Source organism: Daphnia magna, unplaced genomic scaffold (assembly GCF_020631705.1).
Source record: "Daphnia magna isolate NIES unplaced genomic scaffold, ASM2063170v1.1 Dm_contigs424, whole genome shotgun sequence".
Classification (NCBI taxonomy): Eukaryota; Metazoa; Arthropoda; class Branchiopoda; order Diplostraca; family Daphniidae; genus Daphnia; species Daphnia magna.
The window spans coordinates 11,920-34,420 of record NW_025533314.1 but is presented as its reverse complement, the minus strand read 5'-3'; the positions used below and the strand labels follow the sequence as shown (position 1 = coordinate 34,420).

Below are 22,501 nucleotides of genomic sequence, written 5' to 3'. Positions count from 1 at the left end.
GTTTGCGTCATTTTGTTTTCTTCGATTGCGCACGTTTTCGATTCGTCTTTGAATTATTGAACGAACGTGGTCCGTGTCAATAGTAGCCGTTCATAACAACTGCAACTTAACACACTGACCGAAAATGATTAAAACTCTATACAATTACAAAACCAGGAACGGATATGAAATAAAAAAGAGAGAAAAAAAATAAATGTAAGGTAGTCGGTTGGAATTGACCATCAAAGCTCACGACAAATTGCTGCCAGTCCACTCTCACTCGTGACGTTCCAGTAGGCATGTGGTTGTCTAGTCATGATATGGTCTGAACCGAACCAAACCAAACCGGACACCGGACAGAACCGGGAAAAAGAAAAAACGAGGACTCGTGTGCGGCCGTGCACAAAAGTCTCGTGACCCTGTTACTTATGTTGTTTGAAATTTTTTGAATTTTAAATGCTATTCAGAAAGATTGAGGAGTGAGGGCAGGAATGAAACAGAAACTCGTCAAAGGATGGCGAGTCGTTTGTGCCGACAGGTCCTCGTAACCGTGTCATCCCATCAAGATAAGGTGGCGTAAATTCTTATGAGTGCCCACTTTCTCGCTGGCTGTGGCGCAGGAAGAGCCGCCATCGGCCCGTCTCCTATCAGCCGGACCGCCTTCAACGTGTCATCACCAAACGAAAAAGAAGTGACGATCACTCGGCGAGAAATCCGACGAATTCGGCACCGTATTTCAACATCAAAAATTGCTTTGAAGAAAAAGAAAGAAAATGGTGGAATAAATCAAACAAAAGCTTGCCAGTGTATTAGGCAAATGATAATTCAAAGAAAAAAACAAAAATAACCAGTTCTTTTTATGTTTGAAAATTGGCTTTTTTTTAAAGCCAAATCGTTCAGAGCTTGAGCTTTATTTTGGCTGACTTTCTACGCGTTTTGTCTTTCTTATTATTCAACTGGCCGTTCGTGAAGGAAGAGGTGGGGGGACACAGTCAATAGGGAGATGTTCTCGTTTGGCTTTCGGTGCAAGTGAAAGTGGACGCGGCTGGGTTGTCGCAATCCCCCCCCCGCCTCAGCAAGTCGCCACGTTTGTTACATTGTACGTCACGTTCATTTTCCCTCCCTATTTGCCCAACATCTCTTTCCGCACTGCGCACGCATTTCCCTCATCTCTCTTCCGAAAACGCAGATAAAAAAAAAAAAATAAGGTATATACATATGCCATATAGATTGCTGCAATATCCTAGACTCATTTGGCGTAAAAGCGGACCTACATTTTCTCTATGCGTTCCTTGAAAAAGAGAAAAAAAATTAAAACGTTTGAATTTCCATAGCGGATGTTTGGCCTTGCGAAATGGGGAAGACGCAGATGTGAGAAGAGAAAAGATGCAAGAAAACGCAGAGCTATGTCAAAAGTTAGGACATTCAAATAAAGACGCATAGGTATCCCGTCCGAAAATGGGCAGATATGGGGGGGAAAGTTGAATGCCTCAGGAGAGGAAGCTGAGAGTGACGCAACCTATTGACACATACAACAACAACAAATCCGGGGGTTTTAATCGTTGGTACTTTTTTGTTTTTTTTTTTTTTCTTCTTTTACTTCTAGGTTTTCCCCTTAAAAAAAAATTAGCTCTCTTCTTTCTACCAATAAGGAGGAAACAATGATGTCTATCATTTCTTATTGGATGCGGTACAGTTAAACGGCGCTGGCGCGACCCTGCAAAAGAAGTCGGTCAAAGTCAGCGTTAGCCTCTCGGTCAAAGGTTTCTCATTGGGAAATCAAGGTAAGCGACCAAAATTGGCAGTCCGTTTGTTTGTTCGTTGTGTGTGTGTGTGTGTGTAAAGTGTACACGCGGGCTCCTTTCTCTTTTTATTTTGCGCTTAGCGCAGGTGGCCTGAAAGCGGCTGCGTTGCTGGGGCTCTTCAGGACGCGGCTATTCAGGTTGGGATCCGCAATCTCCGGGTATGTGCCGACCCGAGTGCCAGTTCACCTCTCGTATTTATTATTAGCAAAGCGCTAAAAAAACCTTCTATAGCCGCTAGAAAAATTGTAAGAGAGAGAAAGCGATGGTCACATATAGTTCTCATGTCTGCGCCATAGAGCCAAAGTTTGATCGTATCATCCGTGATGAACGAGAGACGAATGAGAAGGGGAAAAACAAAAACAGCCGTCTCACTGGGTTTTATCGCTTTTGATGTCTTTCTTTCCTTTGCCACTTTGATTTTCTAAATAGCAGGAACGTGTTTGGGATTAATTGAATTTATTCGAATTTTTTTTTTTTGGTTTTCGTTGTTGACCGTCTCGGGCGTTGACAAACTGCATACAGTTGGCAACTTTCACTTGCTGAACTTCGCTTCGGAATGAAGAAAGAGAGAACAGACACACACACGCATCAGCCTGGCTTACTGTCTGCCCAACTGTCGTCGACAGTTAAAAATGAAAATTGTTGTATATTACACGTGTGTGACACGGCTAGATTCAGCTGGACCCTGACCAGTTCTAATTCCCATACACTTTTCTCAAAAGATGTAGAGTGAAAGAACCAATATAATTGAAGAAAACGAGTAGGGTCATAATGGCACAGAGCCCATAACTATTTCTATTTCTTTATTGTCTATAGTAAATACTATGTCTAAGAAAAACAAAACAACAGCTATATACAGGTATTTAACAGTTCGCTAACCGGACCCTAGTATATACATACAGCAGGGCTATATTACATCGTATAGAAAGTAAAAGGGAATTTTTATTTCTCACAGAAAGAGGGGGAGGGAATGGGTTCCACGCACAGGTGCGCCGGAGGAGGTGTGTGTGTCTACACGAGCTCGCACAGGTCTTTGAGTGTGTAGAGAGACAGAGAGAGAGAGAGGAACAAGAAGAGAGAGTGGGTGAGAGAGAGAGACAACTTTCTCGATGGCTATACAGTCAAGGTTACGTAAACCTACATTTCGTGGGAGAATGTGGAGAATTTCGAAGCTCGGGCGCGCTATCGTTTTTAATTTTCGGACGATTCGTGAGTTTAACAGACAGCGGGAAAACATAATAAGTCCCCAGTTCTGTTCGTCTCCTTTCATTTTTTTTTTTTATTGTTTAATTATTAACCAATAGCATATTGAGAACTGGAGGAATACACGGGTGGAATGAAATGGATTATTTTAAAAGGTGTGAAGACGGTGGGTTATAAGCTCCTCATTTCTCATCATATCATTGGCTCCTAAAGTCTATCACTCGCCTGGCATTAAGAAAAAGTAAAACAAACGCCAAAAAAGATGCAGTTTATATTTTTAAACTCGAAAAATGTTCGGTAGATAACTAAAGCGCCGTGCGAACGATGCAAGTTAACCTTGGCCTATAGCCGGAAGCTAGCAGATCCGCCGCGCTTCATCCATGCATTCCCCACCTTTACCATGAGCTTCTATACATTTTGTCTTTATTTATTTTTTATTTTTTATTTATCCACCTGCTTCTTTTTGGTTCGTCCCTCTTTTCTTGGTGTTTCAACTCGTCTTCCTCTGTACTTATCTGTTATTATTATTTCAGTGGAGAAAAATGAACAGGGGGGGGTAGAAAGAAATGTGAGGTCTTTACTCTTTTTACACTCCGATGTGAATGGCCAGTGCGTTTTCCTTACTCCAAGCCACTTGTCGTGCGACAGGATCAATTTTTTCAGTTATTCTGAAATAATAGTTTTAAAAAGCCACTGATGTGTATGGAATAATAATTTTTTTCCACTCCGGATGTGACGCAATCCATCGGGCCAGCACATCGTCAAAGCATCTGTCAGATCGTAAACCATTGTATTTAGATGTTATAAGACATTTTGGCAGAATTCGTTTCGGTTACATGTAGCATTTGGTAGAACTCCTTTCGAAATCAACTTTCAGGCGCATATGTTCTCCTTTTTGCAGAGAGGAGACTTAAGTGGATCAGATGGCTGGGTCTCCATATTGCACCATGTCGCAGTTAAAATAAACGAAAGTCATAGTACTTGAAAAAAAAAAAAAGCTTGGCAATTGCATATTCCGCAAAAACATATCCTTGCGTTGAACAGTTTCACAACAACTTCCCTTTTCCCTCCTTAAATATTATACCTTTATCTGCGCCTATACTGTATGTTAACTGCTCCGGCCATTTTCTCTTGTTCCTATTACGAACCAATGAGTTTTATGGATCTTTTTTAAAAACAACAACACAAGTTATTCGAAACCAAAAGAAAAGAAATGATTTAGGTCGCTCTCTATGTCCTATACCTGTTTTCAATTTTCGTACATGTTCAACATCGTTTTTGACTTGTGTGCACTATTGCCTCCAGTCGTATTTCAAACTATGATTATCATATTGATTGACATCTTTTAAACTTTTAGTTTTCTCTCTGTTTTTCTAGTCGTAGAGATCGCGTTAACTGGAAGACCTTGGTACAAACAAAACGTTTGCCGAATTCACACACACACACACATACGTAGTTAGTGAAGTTAAACATGCAAAACATGCACGTGCCACAGGTTCACATTCCAATTAAGGTGTGGCGTAGTTTGCTCTATTTTTGATATTCTCACTTTGAGTGAACGCATTTCAGCGAACGCTGTTGCTCCACTGTCGCCTACCTCTTAATTTCGATCCATCTTAGTCGTGTGTATTTAGAGTTTTCTTTTCTTATAACCCTGAGATCGACCTGAAACGGAAACAGGGCAATTCAATTCGAAGCTGCCAAATGATTAACCAAATTTCGATTCTATTAGTCTGTTCACCAATTTCAGGTGTATGCCTAGTGCCAACAATCAATTTCAGGTTAACAGAAATTGTCCATTAGTTGGAGCGATGTATTGGACACGTCATCTGTCGTCATCACTATATGTCCACAATTCTTTATTTTTTCCCCAAAGGATGAGAGAGTCTGGATTTGCCCATTCATGGCGACATGGGTCACACGTTCAATATTTGCCCAAAATATCGATAATATACTGTGTGTGTGTGCTGACGTTGGGTAATGTCCCGCCAGGTAGGGTTCTTGTTCTTGCATGCGCACGGTACCATAACGTTTTATTTCATTGTCATTAAAACAAATTTTATATGATTTGGTTCCCGCTTCTATGGGTGAGTGGCACAGGTGCGGTATAGGTATAGATTTTTCCTTTGGCCGTGCGTGCAGCGATCATTATATAAGCCATTAACCGTTTCCTGTTGGGCGAGTCTATAGACGAAAGTATAGAATGTTGGTATAGCCCTTCAAACGTTTAAAATAAATAAATGGGAAAAATAAAAATAAAACGAATTATAATAAAAGTTGAATGTCTCAGAGCCCCTATACGTACATAATACTTCCTTCTATATAGCAGGTGTTCCCCAACTGCTACCCAATTTTCAAGCAACATGAGAAAATGTTTCACTAAAGTTTACGAACTTGATTTTTTTTAAATAAATAAATAAATGAAAAGCGAATTTTTTTTTTTGGGGGGGGGGGGGCTATTCTAACAGATCTCATTTGCATATCAGGGCTAATGACGCTCTTCAGTCGCTGGAATAACCGAAGGTCAAAGAACGAGACACACCTGTACGAAAATAAAAAAACCCGACTGTTTTGTAAGCAATTGTTGCTTTATATCGTGTAGACGCTCCTTTTTATAAAGAATGCGCAAAAACAAAAAAAAAAAAAAAAACTAGATTTAAAAAATAAAAAAATAAAATTGGGCCAGTAGACTGTGACATTGACCCGGCGGAGTATTTCCAAATCAAGGAACAGCCATCAACATCCACCTGCACAGAATGGAGCGGTTTGATACTGAAATAAAGGAGCGGCCGCTTAGTGTATAATCATCACGGTGTCCTGTCTGATTTCTTGCCCTTTCCGCTTGTTTCCTCAATTCGCCATTTTTTCTTTTGTTTTTTTTTTTATTTTCTTCTCTTTGGTCAGAACAATTTAATGGACCATCGAAATGTATCACCTATAGTCCTTGACAGCGGTATACAGAGAGAGAGTCACGGCCGTCTGGCTGCTCCCGACTATGCATCGCTGCACAACAACCCACGAAATTATTATTTATTTTGTTTTTTTCTAATGAAAGGGGAGCGATTTTTTTACCTATTTCAATTTGAAAAAAAGAAGGAAAATAAATTTGCATATTGTGGCCAAACGTAAAAAGAACATTGTGAACTAATGGAATGCGATCAAAATGTTCGAGATTCAACAGGTGACTGGAACTATAGTAAAACATTAGAAAATCGGATGGTATTTCTGGTTGTAACATCAGTATATAATATAGGCCTATTATATCAATTGACGCAGTTCAAGGTTGTCTGCTGTCGAAACACGGTGGAACGTAACACTTTCTTTGATAACGAAACATTCCGAGGTACACACACGAGCGCTGCTCAGTGTGTGCAGCTTTTTTTTTCGAGCTTCTCCATTCAAAATCCAAAAGGGAAACAACAACAACAACAACAAGAAAGAAAGAAAAAAGAGAGAGTGTTTTTCTCTCTTTTCTTTCTGTTCTTCTTCTTCTTCTTCTTCTTCTTATTTCTTATACCATTTCACTCTCCCCTTCTTTTTTCTTTTTTTCAATATTGTTTCTCTCGCCCCTCCGCAGAGTCACTCTCTCTTTCGTTCTCACAAGACTTTTTCCTTTTTGCCCAGTTGGCCGCGTAACTCCGGCGTCCGCTGCCGGCCGTTCTTTGAGGGTTTTTATTTTTTATTTCATTTCATTTTTTTTTTCCTATTATTTTCTTCCCAGCTGGCGCCTTCCTTGGACAATAAAAAAGAAGAACAGAAGAACTCCTCGAAAATAAATAAATGCGGCGAAGACAAATGAAGCGCGTTGTTATATAATGAACGTGTTTCGGGGGTATCTTTTCATTCAAACACGCCAGCGCCAGAGATTACAACAACAGCAACCTCAATCATTTTCTTTTCTCTGTTTCCATGCAGAAATGGAGTAGTGGGGGGGTTTGGGAGGGGAGGGAGCAAACATAAAATTAAAACATGACCCATAGCTGTAAGCCGGATCGTTTTTGTTTTTGGTTTTGTATTTAGTTCTAATAAATAAGGGCAACTATTTTTCGAAAACTAGTTTGTTTTTTTTTTTTAGTTAACCCTCTTTTTTAAATTTTTGCTGGTTTACTTTTGTCGAAATCTTGGTTGTAATGTACTGGAAATGCAAGTCGAAACAATCCACTCTCACCGACTGCGAGTGTAGGTCGGAACGTGTCCAACAGGATCCTGGACAGATGAAAGTTTTTGCATCAAACGGAGACAAGGAACACATAACAGGGGAGCCAATGTCATTTGCCTTTCGTGTTCTGTTTTTTTTCTGTTTCAAAAAAAGCCATGGGTGTCACTAACCATCCGTGAACTGCTGTGTGTCTGTGCGTCATAAAAGGAAAAGCAAATAAGAGTTCTCATTTCTTGCGCTCTTAAACTGTAGATCTAGGAACATTAAAAAACAAAAAACAAACGAACCATATCCACTGGGCTTCAATCACATTTCGCACCTTCGTCATTGTCTGTCGTTGCTGGTGGCCCCCTTCTGTTTGTAGCAATTCACTTTTCTTCTGATTTCACCTGCCAAAGTCGATACGATGTCGTAAAAATCAGAGTTACAAGCCAAGCATATAGAAAACATGTGACAGTTTGCCTAAGATGCCTGTCACCTTGAACGGCAATTTTTATTGCGCTGAAACAAACCGGAGAGCAATGCGAAAAAAAATATATATGGAGGTGGTCATAAGCCCAGAATTTATTTTCAAAGGAGGACAGAGTCATTTGTCACATTTTCTTTTTTTCTTTTGTTTTTTATGGCAACAAAAGATTTTGTGGAGCTGTTTGAATTTCGCGCCGAGGAGTATATAATTGTTGCTCATCGGCATATCCTATACTTTCGGTTCATTTGCAGTTCTGCGTGAATTAAATTGTACGACAATTAAGGAAGAGGTGCGTCCCTTTGCTGTTTGGATTGGCCCATTCAGCCATTAGCGCGATGCGCATTTATTTTGGGGACCGTTCAAGGTCCGCGGCACTATATACAGTCACTGTTTAGAAACCAATCACGTCATTTTCGTGAGTAAAAGTAGCAAAAGAAGGAGGCAGTGGCGTCGACCTAAACAGCGATTTGTATTCGTGTATATGATGTTGCTATAGGCACCGCTTCCATATTTCCTTTTCTTTCTTTTTTTTCGGCATGGCCGACTTTCAGAAAAACATTTTACGCGTCGGTTGCGTAACCAAGATGGATCTCTCTTTACCATATTAAAGAGTCAGTCAGTGTTTTTTAGTTTGTCCGGATCTGCGATGTTTCGATCACACCGAAAATAAAACACGCAAAATGAATAACTCTGGTCATCACTTAATCAAAACACGAATATACAAGATTTTGTTGTTAATCTTCCTTCACATTTTGACGGCCCCCAGATATTTGCATTACCAACCTGGGCCATCTGATGGCCAGTTATGCGCATTATTCATCAATTCTTTTCAAATCAATCGCTTGCCATAATTGGAAGAAGACCTACATGTCAAACGAACGAATCAGGAAGATGATGGCCATATCTTGTCATTTGTCCAAATCATTCGCTTCAATGCTGATCTGTGTCATTTAGACGTTGACAGAAAAGAAACAGGTTTATAGTTTGCAAAGTGGCAGCAAAAAGAGAGACAACATATGGAGAGTATGGCGTGTCCTACCGTTTCTAAACGATCCTATTAACAGCTCGGCTATATAACAACGAATGCTGCCAGCAAATAGCCCTTCGCTTTATGTAACTAACTGACATTTTTTGTTTTTCGTCCTCCAACTCGGTAATGTTCCATTTAATTTTTTTTTTTTTTTTTCCTACCAACCGCCCAAGGAACGAAAGAAACAAAAAACAATTGGTACTTGTGGCTGCGTATATACTTTGTCGGTGATGAAATTTTCTTCAAGTGATTACCGCCAGCCTGCTGTGCTGCTCATATAGTTTATATCATGTACCGAGAAGCGATTGTTGTTTCGTTGTTGTTTATACTATTTGAAAGGGAGAACGAGTCGAATTGAACTAGTTTTTTCTTCGTTATTCGACATTTCGTATATATGCATCGCGAGCCAATTACATCGTTATGAATATGCATCACGATATATACGTCTTGGTGGGTTACGTCATCGATTTCTCTCCTCTCTGAAATGTATAGCATTTGAACGCGTGAAAGAGTCTAGCAGCATTTTCTATAAGGAGACCTTCGCGAGAAGTCGAAGTGAAGCCAACATTTTCAAAAGAAACGGCCGTCCCACATCAAGATGCTGACGAGGGGATGAAGTGCGCATGTGTCGTAACTTTAAAAGGCTGTGCATATTAATAAAATAATGAAAATAATTATAGTTGCTTGTGTTTGGCATTGGCAACAAGTTCAACTGACCGATGCACAGTCCGTTGATGACACTTTGAATGTTAACCAGCAGAATAGGTCTGCGTTATATTTCTACTTGAAACTCATTTCTCTTTTGCGGCAAATTGAATGATGGAAATAATAAAAAGGTCTTTCCACTTGGTCTATCATTTGGCCCTCTCTTGACTGTCGTAAACGTTGGACAGAGTGCGGCGATGCGTGCGCTTCTACTTCTTCTTCAATTTCCAACGTTAATAGTCGACAAATGATAGGTGTCCTTGGTAGACGAAATTCAAGTAAGAAACAAGGTAAAAAGCAAAAAAAAAAAAAACACGTGAAGTATGAAGCCTTCATTTTTTTTTTGTTTGTCCTGATGTCAGGCGACATCGCACAGCACCTCCTCCTTAAAAAAAAAAAAATTAAAAGAATAGAGGAATGTTCCAAACCAAAAGTTCTTCTTTTACATATACACGCTGTGTTTAAAAAACTTAAATTGAATGATAATTGTAAGATGTTTCAGAGTATCGACCGCAAAAAAAAATGGCTTTCGAATGCGCGCGCACACCGTTGCCAACTTTTGGAAAGTTTTTTTTTTGTTGAAACTAACCTTGTCGGACGTTTAGTGGCCGGCCGCTACGCGCGCGCGTGTGCGCAACTCTTTTTATAATGCAACTACGACTCACAAGTTTTGATGATGATGCTGATGAATAAGACGGCCAAAGTAAAAAAAGGAAAGAAAAAATGAGCCGAAAATAGTCTGAGCGTCGTTCGCCATATGTTAGTGTGAACGAGGGGTTTTTTCACGACCGGTCCACGCGCATTGGGCGTTCACGTGAGTTGCCTATCTGGTCACCTGTCGCCGCCAGCCATTTGGGCAACGATGAAAATATGAAATTCATAATACGCTCTTGACGCACAAGCTATTACAGAAGACCGCCCATGCAGGTATGTATACACTGACCAAAAAATACTTAAAAAAATAATAGTAGCAAATGTTGTTGGTGTGCATGTTGTATACAGAATTTTATTTGAAGTAAAGTATGGCTTCGGCTAAATGGTTGGCCTCCGGGGCCAAACACCGATGTGCGTCTCGGTGTCTTTACGTTTAACGTGAAGGTCTCGTCCCGAACGACCATGTCGAGTACATTTTTTGTTTTTTCTTCATTTTGTGTGTGTGTGTGTTGATGTTTCTTATCAATACCCATATCGAGGAACGGATGTATGTATACACAATCACCCTCTGTGGGGTTTCTTGATTTTGAACAACTCATCGTCCACGTCCACCCATTTTTTTCCCTCTTTCTTCATAAGAAATTTGCGGACAGCTAAACGACTGCCATTAAATGAAAAGTGTAGAGGACGATGATGAAACGCTTTCGTATACCATTTGGCAGTCGTGTAAAATTTCGTTTGCTGTGTGACATAAAAGGTCTGCCTTCATCGTGTTTGGCAATTGGCATTCGTGTACATACACACGTAAAACAAAACTCTAATTCTACTCGGGTGACATAACAATTGGGCAGATGGAGATTTTCAAGTGGGTGAATTTGTCCAACTGTATAGAGAGAAGGGGGGGAGGGGTAATCATCACCTTCGGGAAGGATGCGAAAGAGAGAGTCTCTTTTGAAGACATAGAGAGACATCCATCACGTCTGTTTGACTCCCCCTTTTTGTGACATTTCTCTTTGAAAGGCAGGTGAAAAGAGTGTCATTTTCAACGATTCAATTATGTCTTATGTCTGTATACAGAAAAAAAAAAATTACGGTTTGATGTTTGCGTGCGTCGAATGAGAAAATTATATTCGTCGTGAGCGACACGGACCATATCCACGACCCCTAGTCTCCTTTTTTTTGGTGTCGGATTCCTCTCCCACGCTCGTCACGTTAGCCTCCAGCGTTCGTGATTCAAGAAACATTTTCCACACAGACACACAGACACACACACAAATGAAATTGCGATGGCATATTGAACTGACTCGTTATTTTTATTCTCTTGTTATCGCATATAATGTTTCTTTCAGCAATTGTTGACGGATGGACAGAGCTCTCCATTTAGAATGTCCATCAACATCACTCACATCCCGCTAACTTTTCCTTTTCATTGAATCAAATCAATGTGCAATGGACCCAGATTTGCATAGTCCTATCTACATACAGACTCCGGACCATATATTCGCAGATTGACAGAATCGATATTTATCTTTCTCATTTGTCTGAAAATCTGATGATGTAATCGGGATGGGTGAGTTCCCTCAAAGGGAAAGATGACGCCATAAAGGGCGGACGTTATTCTGTTGACGTTTTTCGCTGCTTGTGCAGGACGTATAACGGCAGAAACGTGACGCCATTGCGGGTTGAGTTCGGTAGTTGAGTTCAATCATGTTATGCCTTCGTTCCAACTGTCTGTAGGCTATACATATACACACTAGCCTGTTTCATTTCCGCAACTTTTTAGAAATCCTTCACGTCATTTCAGATTGGGGTTAGGATTGTGGCAATGAGTATAAATACAAAAAATTTCGATCCTAAAGTGAAATTTACTATCCCAGCCGTGCTTTTTACATTTCGATTTAGGCTTTTTTCTATATTTTTTGGTGCGCTTTGGTATTGGTTTTCAGTTTTTTTTTACGTCACTTGCACCACTTATTAACTACTATTGTACTGATATTTGGGCCAAAAATAAAAAAAAAATAAGAAGAATTAGTATCCCCGCCGAGCATTTTTCTAAAAAAAAGTCATGTTTTTTTTCATTTTCAATACTTTATTATTACAAAATACATTAATTCATTTCAACTTTTACATTTTAGTAAAGTTTTACAGATGAAAAAAGTTAAACCATGTTTAGATTAGATTTATCAAAAGATTCTACTCGCTTCCTGTGGTCTTCGATGACTTGAAATAAAAATTCTTTTTGTTGATCGTTTTGGCAGACGTCCTTAAAATCGCTAATCAATTTGACCCCGCGTTCGGCACAGTCATTAACTACTTCTAGTTGATGAACAAACTGTTTAATTATATGATAGTCCCCCATTAAATTCCAATATTTTACAGGGAGTTGCATCCAGTCTGTTTGACAGTTCGATAGACCCATCAATGAGAACATTTTCCAAGATCGTGGACCGATAAGCGACAACAACAGTGGTATTTCTTCAATATTGAAATCAGGGAACGACGGCTTCCCAGGGGGAAATTCATTAGGTTTCGGGGTATTGAACAGTTTATGAGCGACGAGAAATCGTGTGGTATCTGACAAGTTTTCATTGAAAATACACAACACAACAAGTTATTCGGATAGATACCACAAATGTCGCTTACATGACGCGATAGCAGCACCAGCAATTTCCTTACATTCCTTTTCATACCAAGTCATTGCGCCGATAAATTTAAGATCGTCAATTGGAGCAAAACAAGCAATACGTGTCCGAAGACGCGTATTGCGAAACGAACAGGGCCATTTTTTAAATTGTCGAATAGTCTTCGTCATCCAATTCTATATGATCTGATAAGAGATACATTTTGAGAATGTATAATTGTCAACCACGCCAGGTTTATGAGCAAGAGTATATACATTCTCAAAATGTATCTCTTATCAGATCATATAGAATTGGATGACGAAGACTATTCGACAATTTAAAAAATGGCCCTGTTCGTTTCGCAATACGCGTCTTCGGACACGTATTGCTTGTTTTGCTCCAATTGACGATCTTAAATTTATCGGCGCAATGACTTGGTATGAAAAGGAATGTAAGGAAATTGCTGGTGCTGCTATCGCGTCATGTAAGCGACATTTGTGGTATCTATAATAAATTTTTGTGTTGTGTATTTTCAATGAAAACTTGTCAGATACCACACGATTTCTCGTCGCTCATAAACTGTTCAATACCCCGAAACCTAATGAATTTCCCCTGGGAAGCCGTCGTTCCCTGATTTCAATATTGAAGAAATACCACTGTTGTTGTCGCTCTATCGGTCCACGATCTTGGAAAATGTTCTCATTGATGGGTCTATCGAACTGTCAAACAGACTGGATGCAACTCCCTGTAAAAAATTGGAATTTAATGGGGACTATCATATAATTAAACAGTTTGTTCATCAACTAGAAGTAGTTAATGACTGTGTGGGGTCAAATTGATTAGCGATTTTAAGGACGTCTGCCAAAACGATCAACAAAAAGAATTTTTATTTCAAGTCATCGAAGACCACAGGAAGCGAGTAGAATCTTTTGATAAATCTAATCTAAACATGGTTTAACTTTTTTCATCTGTAAAACTTTACTAAAATGTAAAAGTTGAAATGAATTAATGTATTTTGTAATAATAAAGTATTGAAAATGAAAAAAAAACATGACTTTTTTTTAGAAAAATGCTCGGCGGGGATACTAATTCTTCTTATTTTTTTTTTATTTTTGGCCCAAATATCTGTACAATAGTAGTTAATAAGTGGTGCAAGTAAAAAAACTGAAAACCAATACCAAAGCGCACCAAAAATATAGAAAAAAGCCTAAATCGAAATTAAAAAGCACGGCGGGATAGTAAATTTCACTTTAGGATCGAAATTTTTTGTATTTATACTCATTGCCACAATCCTAACCCCAATCTGAAATGACGTGAAGGATTTCTAAAAAGTTGCGGAAATGAAACAGGCTAATACACACGCATGGGAAATGAGTGCGTTATACGTATATAAACTGCATACCGTCATGTGTGTGAATTGTCCTTGGTGGTTTCCGACTCGAGGCTTTCTCACTCTCTCCAATTTATTTGTGTTGCCAAGTTTGTTTTTGTTTTTGTTTTCTTTCGTTTTCGCTTTACTGTGAACAACCCGCAACTCGCGACGCACGTATCAATAACGGGCTTCGAGTATGGCACGTTTAATTCAACCGAAAAGTGGGTCACGCCTAGATATTTTTTTTTTCAAATATCGTCGTTCAAGTTCATTCCTTCATTTGTTTTTTTTTTCTTAAAGGCAGCCTTTTCACTTTTCTATAGCTCTCTCCTTTTTTTATTAGATTGCGACAAGGGACAGTCCGAGAGTTGCAACTCGTTTAAGACGACCGATTGCAATTCGCTTTTTCTTTATGGCTGCTGATTTCTATTCGGATTATGTTATTTTTTTTTTACAGCGTATACAATCAATCTCTAACAGCAATCTGGGCATTTACAGCTCGAATTCGAGATCATTTATACAGCTTTTGAATTTATGATTCCCGTGCGGCAAAAATTCAAATCGCCGAAAGAATGAATGCATTTTGTTTTTTTGTTTTTTCGTTCAAGGTTAACACGGTGACATGAAATGCATCAATCGGCTTTCTATTGTTCTTTTTCGTGTTATTATTATTTTTTGAATTTTTTTTGATTTCGTCAAATTTCGCAAGTCGCATTCCGGATGCAAATGGCCTGAGGAAACATATAGGGCGTGTCTGACGTGAAACCTCGGAGGGAAATAATTTTTTTTTTTTTTTTTTTAAATTCACGGTCATACCGCAAGATCAAAATGTGACAAGGCATTCGATCGTCAAGATACTCGACACAATTTTTTTTTTTTTATTATTTCCTAGATGCATGCGGTCATCAAGAAGACACGAATTTTAATGGTCTTCTTCACATACGTAATTAAAAAGAAACCCTTAAATATTAGAGAACGAGGCCGTTACCGTCATTGTTTTGTTTTTCCTTGCTTCCCAATGAGATGACTAAAATAAAATAGGAAAAAAAAAATTTATAAATGGCCTCATATTGTTGTAAACTAACCGTAAAATAACGATCGTTCGAAAGGCGATGCGAAATAACGATAAAAAACCGAACGGGCAGGGCGCAAAACCTTGTATTAAACTTTAAGACGCGGGCGAAGATAAAAAATGAGGGGACAAAAAATGGCGACTAGACGCTACCGTTCCAAAAACGTGACTGCCCCGTTAAAACACGTCATTCGATCACTTACGACAAAACAAAAGAATAAAGATGCGCGAATTAGAGAAACAATAGATGAAAAAAGGGGGGGTAAATTAAAGGCGCACGCGAAGCCCGGCCGAGTTGCCATGGCAACTCGGTAACACAGCCGGCCCTGCTGCGGTAAATATTAAGCAGCACTCAAGGCTTCCAAGCGACATAATCGCACAACCGGGCGGGTGTAGGTCTTGCCGGACTTCGTAACGATTTCGGCCGCGCGTACTACACCATCAGAGCCAGGTAAAACTTTCGCAACACGACAAATTGGCCAGTGTCCGCGCGGCGACTTTGGATCCACCATAAGCACCATGTCGTTCACCTCCAAGTTGTTTTGCGATCGGGTCCATTTGTTGCGGGTCGTGAGGGTCGGCAGGTATTCCCTTAACCATCGGCTCCACACCTGATCCACGATTTGCTGTGCGTGAAACCATCTTCGGCGAAGACATTTGATTTCCGGGTCGATGACGTCAGCGGGCAAGTGGGGATTGGGGCGCCCCAACAAAAAATGATTCGGGGTTAACGGCTCGAATTCTTGCGGGTCCGCACCTAGATCCGTCAGCGGTCGATTGTTGAGTAGGCCCTCAACTTCGATGACGACCGTTGCAAAGGTTTCCTCCTTCACCGTCTGCTGACCGAGGATAGCGCGCAGGGCCTCCTTGCACGAGCGAACCAGACGCTCCCAGACACCTCCGAAGTGCGGGGCAGCAGGCGGGGAGAAGTGCCAACGAATTTCTTTCCGAGCAAGTTGGTCAGCGATTTTCACGTCGTTAAGGCGGGTAACCGCCTCACGCAGCTCACGCTCTCCTGCAGTCAGATTGGTACCGTTGTCGCTAAAAACATCGGTCGGGGCACCCCGACGACTGACGAAACGGGTAAAAGCCATTAAAAAGGAATCCACATCCATCGACGGGGTAATTTCGAGGTGGATAGCACGGGTGGAGAGGCAGGTAAAAGTGCAATCCAACGATTTTCTGTTCGCCGGCCAATTGAAATAGGGAAAGGACCGAGGTAGTCCACTCCAATACGGGTAAATGGAGGGCTGAACGGTTGGACCCGCTCCGCTGGAAGTGGGGCCATCATCGGCTGAAACGGCTTGGCTCTCATGCGGGAACAATACAGGCAAGTCGTGATGACCGACTTTGTTGCTTCGCGTCCTTTCAAAACCCAGTAGCGAGCACGAACTTCCGCAAGGGTGCGATCAGCTCTTCCATGAGCCACGGAAATATGCGCCCAGCGTATGAACAATCGGGTAAGCGGATGCTTGGGTTCCAGAACGGCAGGATGACGGGCTTCAGCGCTGATGGGGGCATTTTCAAGGCGGCCACCAACACGAATGATTCCGGCGTCATCTAGATAAACGGACAGTTTCAGCAACCTAGACTCCGGGCGAACGGACTTCGCCTTCCGCAAACTGCTTAAATCGTCAGGGAAGGAGTCGCGCTGTGAAACGCGAATTAAAAGGCGACGGGCTGACTTCAGCTCGTCCGCACTCTGCTGCCGGCCCGTTTTCAACTGCTCACTTTGTCCGGTCGCTGCTTCTTCATGATTGCCATCCAGAATAGACCTTTCTCTGGCACATCTCCGATGAACGAGGATCTGGATGTTGCGAACGAATCTTTCAATCCAAGCGGCGATGCGAATTAGGCGATGTAGATTATCGGCTCGTGCCACAACGTCATCTACTGGCCCGCTAGGATTGGCGATTAGGAAACAGCCAATGGACTCGTCTTCGTGGTCGATCAATTCAGTAGCTGGAATCTGGGCCGGCCATTGCTCGGGTGGCAAAACTAGAAACTCAGGTCCACGGTACCAGCGATGATTTGGATCGAGCTCGGACGGACAGAGACCACGACTGCATTCGTCTGCTGGGTTAAGTACACCAGGAACATGTCTCCATTGCGAAGGGGTCGTCGAATCCAGGATCTCAGCTATTCTGTTTGCGACGAACACGTTGTAACGACGATGGCTGGCGTGGATCCACCGAACAACAGTCATCGCATCAACCCAGAAAAACACGTTCGATATGGGCAGAGTCAGCTCCTTCAGCAGATAGTTTGCTAACCTGACTGCTAGCAAAGCACCTTGAAGCTCCATCTTCGGAATCGAAAGCTGATGGATGGGAGCAACTCTTACTTTTGCCATTACAAAAGAGACTTGGACCTCGCCAGAGGTTTCAGCTCGAAGATAAATTACAACACCGAAACCGTCTTTCGATGCGTCCGAAAAAGCGTGCAACTGAAAAGAACGATACGCCGACTGGGGACTAGTCAAGAAACTTCTCGGGATGTTCAGCAGTTCGAGCATCGGCAGATGTTCCACAAAGCGCCCCCAACGATTCAGAATATCGGCGGGCAGAATCTCATCCCAGCCACCTTTGAGTCGCCAGATGTCCTGAAGGATGATTTTCGCCACCAAAACGACGGGTGCTAGGAGACCAAGAGGATCATAGATGCTCGAAATTGCCGAAAGAATCGAGCGTTTTGAAAAGGCCTCTTCTGTCTTCTTAAAACGGAAAACGAACTCGTCTCGCTCACAACTCCACAGATACCCCAACGTGCGCTCGGTGGGCAAATCGTCAAAATCTAGGTCGAGCTCGGGAACCAGACGAGAGGAAGACGGAAGTTGGTCCAACAACGAACGCGAAGAGCTCAGAAACTGGACGAGGTCGAAACCACCGAGCTTGAGTAGTTCAACCAGCTTCTGACTGATGGAAACGCCTTCATCCACTTCGTCGAACGACGACAACAGGTTGTCCACATAAAAGCTGGAACGAATACGCCTCGCGACTTCCTTCAGGTGTTCGGGCGCATCCTTTTCGAGACGCTGAAGGGCAAAGCTGCAAACCGTTGGCGATGAGACAGCACCGAAAATGTGCACCGTCATCTGGAATTCCTGGATAGGGTCTTCAGTTCCAGGCTCGCGCCACAAAAAACGAAACATTGTGCAATCTGACTCACGAACCAGCACTTGATAAAACATTTTCGCAATGTCTGCAGTAACGCCAATTCTCCTTTCACGGAAGCGAAGCAGCACGGCCAATAACTGCGTGGTGAGATCCGGACCTTTCAGCAGGATGTCGTTGATCGCGGTTCCTTTAAACCGGGCAGCAGCGTCGTAAACGAGACGGATCTTGCTGGGCTTCGTTGGATGTCGAACCGGATGATAAGGTAGGAACCACACCTTGGAACCGGGAGCTGTAGAAGTGACTTTCACTGCGTGGCCGCTGCAAAACACCTCCTTCATCTGCGCCGTAACTGCTTGGCGAAGGTCGTTGTGTAAAAGAAGTCTCCTCTCCAGTGCGAAGAACTTGCGACGTGCGAACTCTTTGTTGTCCGGCAACTTCGGGCAATGCGGGCGAACGGGCAAACCTACTTCGTAACGCGTTCCAGTGTGCCGAATGGTCGATTCGAGTTGGTCCATTGCGGCACGGTCTGACGACGACATAAATGTACTGGGGGCCTCACGAACTGGGAGAGATTGGGTTTTCCAAAACCTTTCGACGCACTCTTCCAGCTGCTCGATCGTTCCCAGCTTAACGAAGTTTATGCTTGGATCTTCCACTGCCGATAATGGGTAGGTCCTTCCAACAACGCACCAGCCAAATGGGGTGAGCATTGCATTAGGGCCCCGAACTCCAGATGGAGGGCGACGAACCTCGATGTTTAGATGGGCGTCTTGAACGTCCATCCCGATCAAAATCTGGACTTCACCAGCGTCTCGAGCAGGAAAGTTGAGGTCACGAAGATAATCGAACGAAGCGAGAACATCTTTTATCTTGCGTTGCCCAACATTTAGACGAGGCACAACAAAGGCGTCGGAAACCTTGTAGCTTTGGTCTCCCTCTAGCGACGAAACGGAGAAGCCCACAAGACGAGTCTCGACGACCGGATCTTTTCCATGGAAGGTTCCAAAACGAATTTTGCGTGGCCGGCCCGTAAGACCAAGCGCATTAGCCGCGTCTTCACGCAAAAGGGTAGCTTGGCTCCCGGTGTCGAGCAGAGCGAAAACGTCAAGAGTCCGGCAACCCGCACGAAGTCGGACGGGAACCACGGCCAAGAGAACATCAGATGTCAGGCGGGGAGCAATGGCGAGTGTTTGAGGTCCTTGAAAACATTCTTGGCCTCCGGCGGATGACGGGAACTGACGAGGTGTGCTTTTCTCAGGAAAAACTCTCTCCGCACCATGCAACAGCGAATGATGACGTGCACGGCATCCGGTGGATTCACAAGCGGGTTTTGAACGACAATCCGCACTGCGGTGCTTTCCTCCAAGACAGTTGAAACATACGCCTTTCTCCTTCGCCACCAGCGCTCGTTCACTCGGTGACTTCCTCTGTAACTCGGGGCAAGAAACAAGTCGATGAGCGCCGCCGCAGCCTGGACACTCGACATCTACGTCTTTCGCTACTTGGGTGGCTAAGATGGTAGGGGGTGGCCGAACGGGTGGCGGTTTCAGAATTGCAGGTCTGCTTGAAGGGTGCTTTTCAACGGCTGGCTTGGGAAACGTAACACGCTTTTCACGAACATCAACCTTAGGCGCCAACTCGAATGCTGAACGAGCCATCCGCTCCTCTTCCACGACCTCTTCCATAAACCGATCCAAGTCGCTGAGGTCGACACCTTTCGGTAAGCGCTTACGTGCGTAACGGGCCCAGCGATGGCGAAAGACAGGTGGCAGCTTCTGTACTGCCTGATCAAGATTAGCAGCACTCTTAAGATCGTGCTCCAATCCCCCTTGTTCCAACACCACAACAGCTCCGTGCAGCTGATCAGAAAAATTTTCAAGCGCCTGGCGATCACCCGGCTTGACGAAGGGAAGACTAAGAAGATCGTGTATTTGACAGCGAGCGATCTGCTCGCTCGAACCGTAGTGCTTCTTAAGATAGGCAAGAACTGCAGTGTACCCACGAGGAGCCTTTAACAATGGCGAGATGCGGCGAAAAACGCTAGGGCCAACCCACTCGGTAAGAATGGCCAAACGCTGGGCATCGTTCGGAATGACGTCGTGGACGAGGGCTCGAAATCTTGAGGCAAAGAGAAGCCAATCTCGAGGGTCGCCATCAAACGGTGTCCTACACGTGAACGGGGCCGAACCTCCAAACATCCAAGGCATGGGCGCTGCAGCGGGTAAGGCCGTCGGTTTCTGTTCCAGATCGTCGATCCAGCTATCTGCGCTCTTGTCGGATGGCCCGGTGGGAAGCAGCACTTTGTCACGAGGCTTACTCTTCGGCAACGGAATATGGATATCGTCATCTGGTTCACTGAAAGAACTCAAGGAGGTCGGCGAAGGCGAACGAACAGACCTCTTTGACAACTTCTCGTTCATACGAAGACGTGCGATTTCTTCCTCGATTTTCCGTTCCTTTCGTTTTGCCCCGATACGAATCTTCTCCTCACGTAACTTACGGGCTAGCTCGTCCAGAAGGTCATTTTCATTCTTTTCTTCTTCTCGCCGCTTGCGTGCCAGTTCAAGGTCGAGTTCGGCAGCAAGGCGTTCTCTAGTCAGAGCCGAAAGGGTAGAGCTCCGCGAACGATGAGAAGACGAAATGCTGGCGGCAACCGAAGATCTTGAGCTGGCCAAAGAAGACGGGCGGCTACCCTCGGCCTGATGATGACTGTCACTAACGGGATCGACAACCACTTCGGTGCGAGAGACATCTTCCTCACGGGAATGGTGGGATGTACTGGTAGGCACACCCCGCGAGGCAGATTCGGGTTGACGGGTCGACTCAACCACACCGGGGCGAGATGTGCTGATGGGCATATCCAGCGGGGCGAACTCGGGTTGACGGGTTGACTCGACAGAACCGGGGCGAACTTGAGCTCTCGTGCGGGTCGTTGCTCTAGGCGCTGGTTGTTCGGTAGCATGGCCGGGGCGACGGGCTGTGGCAAATTCTTCATGAGCCGTATTATAATCATGACGCAAATTCTCCAACCAAGTGTCGTCGGTGACACCCAATTTTGCACAATAACGATGATGGTAATACATACATTGCTCATAATGATCGTTGGCCTTCGTGATGAGATCGTTTGAGTAGATGGAAGGACCTGTCTCGTGAATCACCATCTTGACTTTATTCACGTTGCGGGTGAAATTTCTTCGATGATGGGAACGTTTGCTGATCAAGGTTGCAGGATCGAGACGACTTGTCGAATCCGAGGCGAACGAACGAGTCGGCGAAAGGCCTCGAACAACAGCATCAGGAGCGGCAACGATCAAATCAGCATCACGAAGCTCATCTTGAGTAGCCATGATGAATTCAAGAGAGAGGACACGATGCTCGGAATGAAAAAAAGAAAGGCTTGGAGAGCCACTTAAACACTGGCACGTAAAGAAAACTTTTGCTCAAAATCCGGGAACTCTGACCGTTACCCCTCCTGGGCTGGCGGTTGATTCAGCGTTGGGATGTAAAGAGACAAAAGCATAAAAGAAATATCCAGTGAAGAAAATGAACGACGAAAACCCAATGAAGAGAACGAATGACGAAGAATGAATGTCGAAAAACGAATGGCGAGAATGAATGTCGAAAAACGAATGTTGCGTTAAAGTTACCAGGGTCGAATCTTCCCGGGTTTCGGCACCAAAAATGTTGTAAACTAACCGTAAAATAACGATCGTTCGAAAGGCGATGCGAAATAACGATAAAAAACCGAACGGGCAGGGCGCAAAACCTTGTATTAAACTTTAAGACGCGGGCGAAGATAAAAAATGAGGGGACAAAAAATGGCGACTAGACGCTACCGTTCCAAAAACGTGACTGCCCCGTTAAAACACGTCATTCGATCACTTACGACAAAACAAAAGAATAAAGATGCGCGAATTAGAGAAACAATAGATGAAAAAAGGGGGGGTAAATTAAAGGCGCACGCGAAGCCCGGCCGAGTTGCCATGGCAACTCGGTAACACATATAGTAAGGACACACATATAGAAAAAAGGAAAAAAAAAGGGGGACTAAGGCTTTGCGCATTGGTGACGTTCTCCGGAGGAAACCTTGCATCAGCCGTTATTGCGATAGGCATTTCCGAATACAATTCCGTAGAGGGAAAAAAAAAACCCAGACCGGTTTTTTTGGTCCTTCCTGGCCGCATCCTGGACGGTGTGTGAAAGCCTTGAAAGCTTAGGAAGGCACATAACCGTTTTTAATAAACAGAAATATGTAAGGTGTCTTGAAAAAAACAAACAAAAACAGGCGGCATTGGACGATGACGTGAAACAGATCC

The 22,501-nt window shown here is 43.3% G+C and overlaps 2 protein-coding genes across 2 annotated transcripts; both read right to left on the bottom strand.

Moving 5' to 3' along the window:
• Window positions 1-15,410: 15,410 nt before the first annotated feature.
• LOC123468767 lies at window positions 15,411-16,163 on the bottom strand. Its single transcript, XM_045167996.1, has one exon. The coding sequence runs from the start codon at window positions 16,161-16,163 to the stop codon at window positions 15,411-15,413; it is 753 nt and encodes a 250-aa protein (XP_045023931.1).
• On the bottom strand, window positions 16,163-21,532 carry LOC116927499. The gene has a single exon (XM_045167994.1). It carries the CDS (start codon window positions 21,530-21,532, stop codon window positions 16,163-16,165), a length of 5,370 nt encoding a protein of 1,789 aa, XP_045023929.1.
• Window positions 21,533-22,501: the final 969 nt, after the last annotated feature.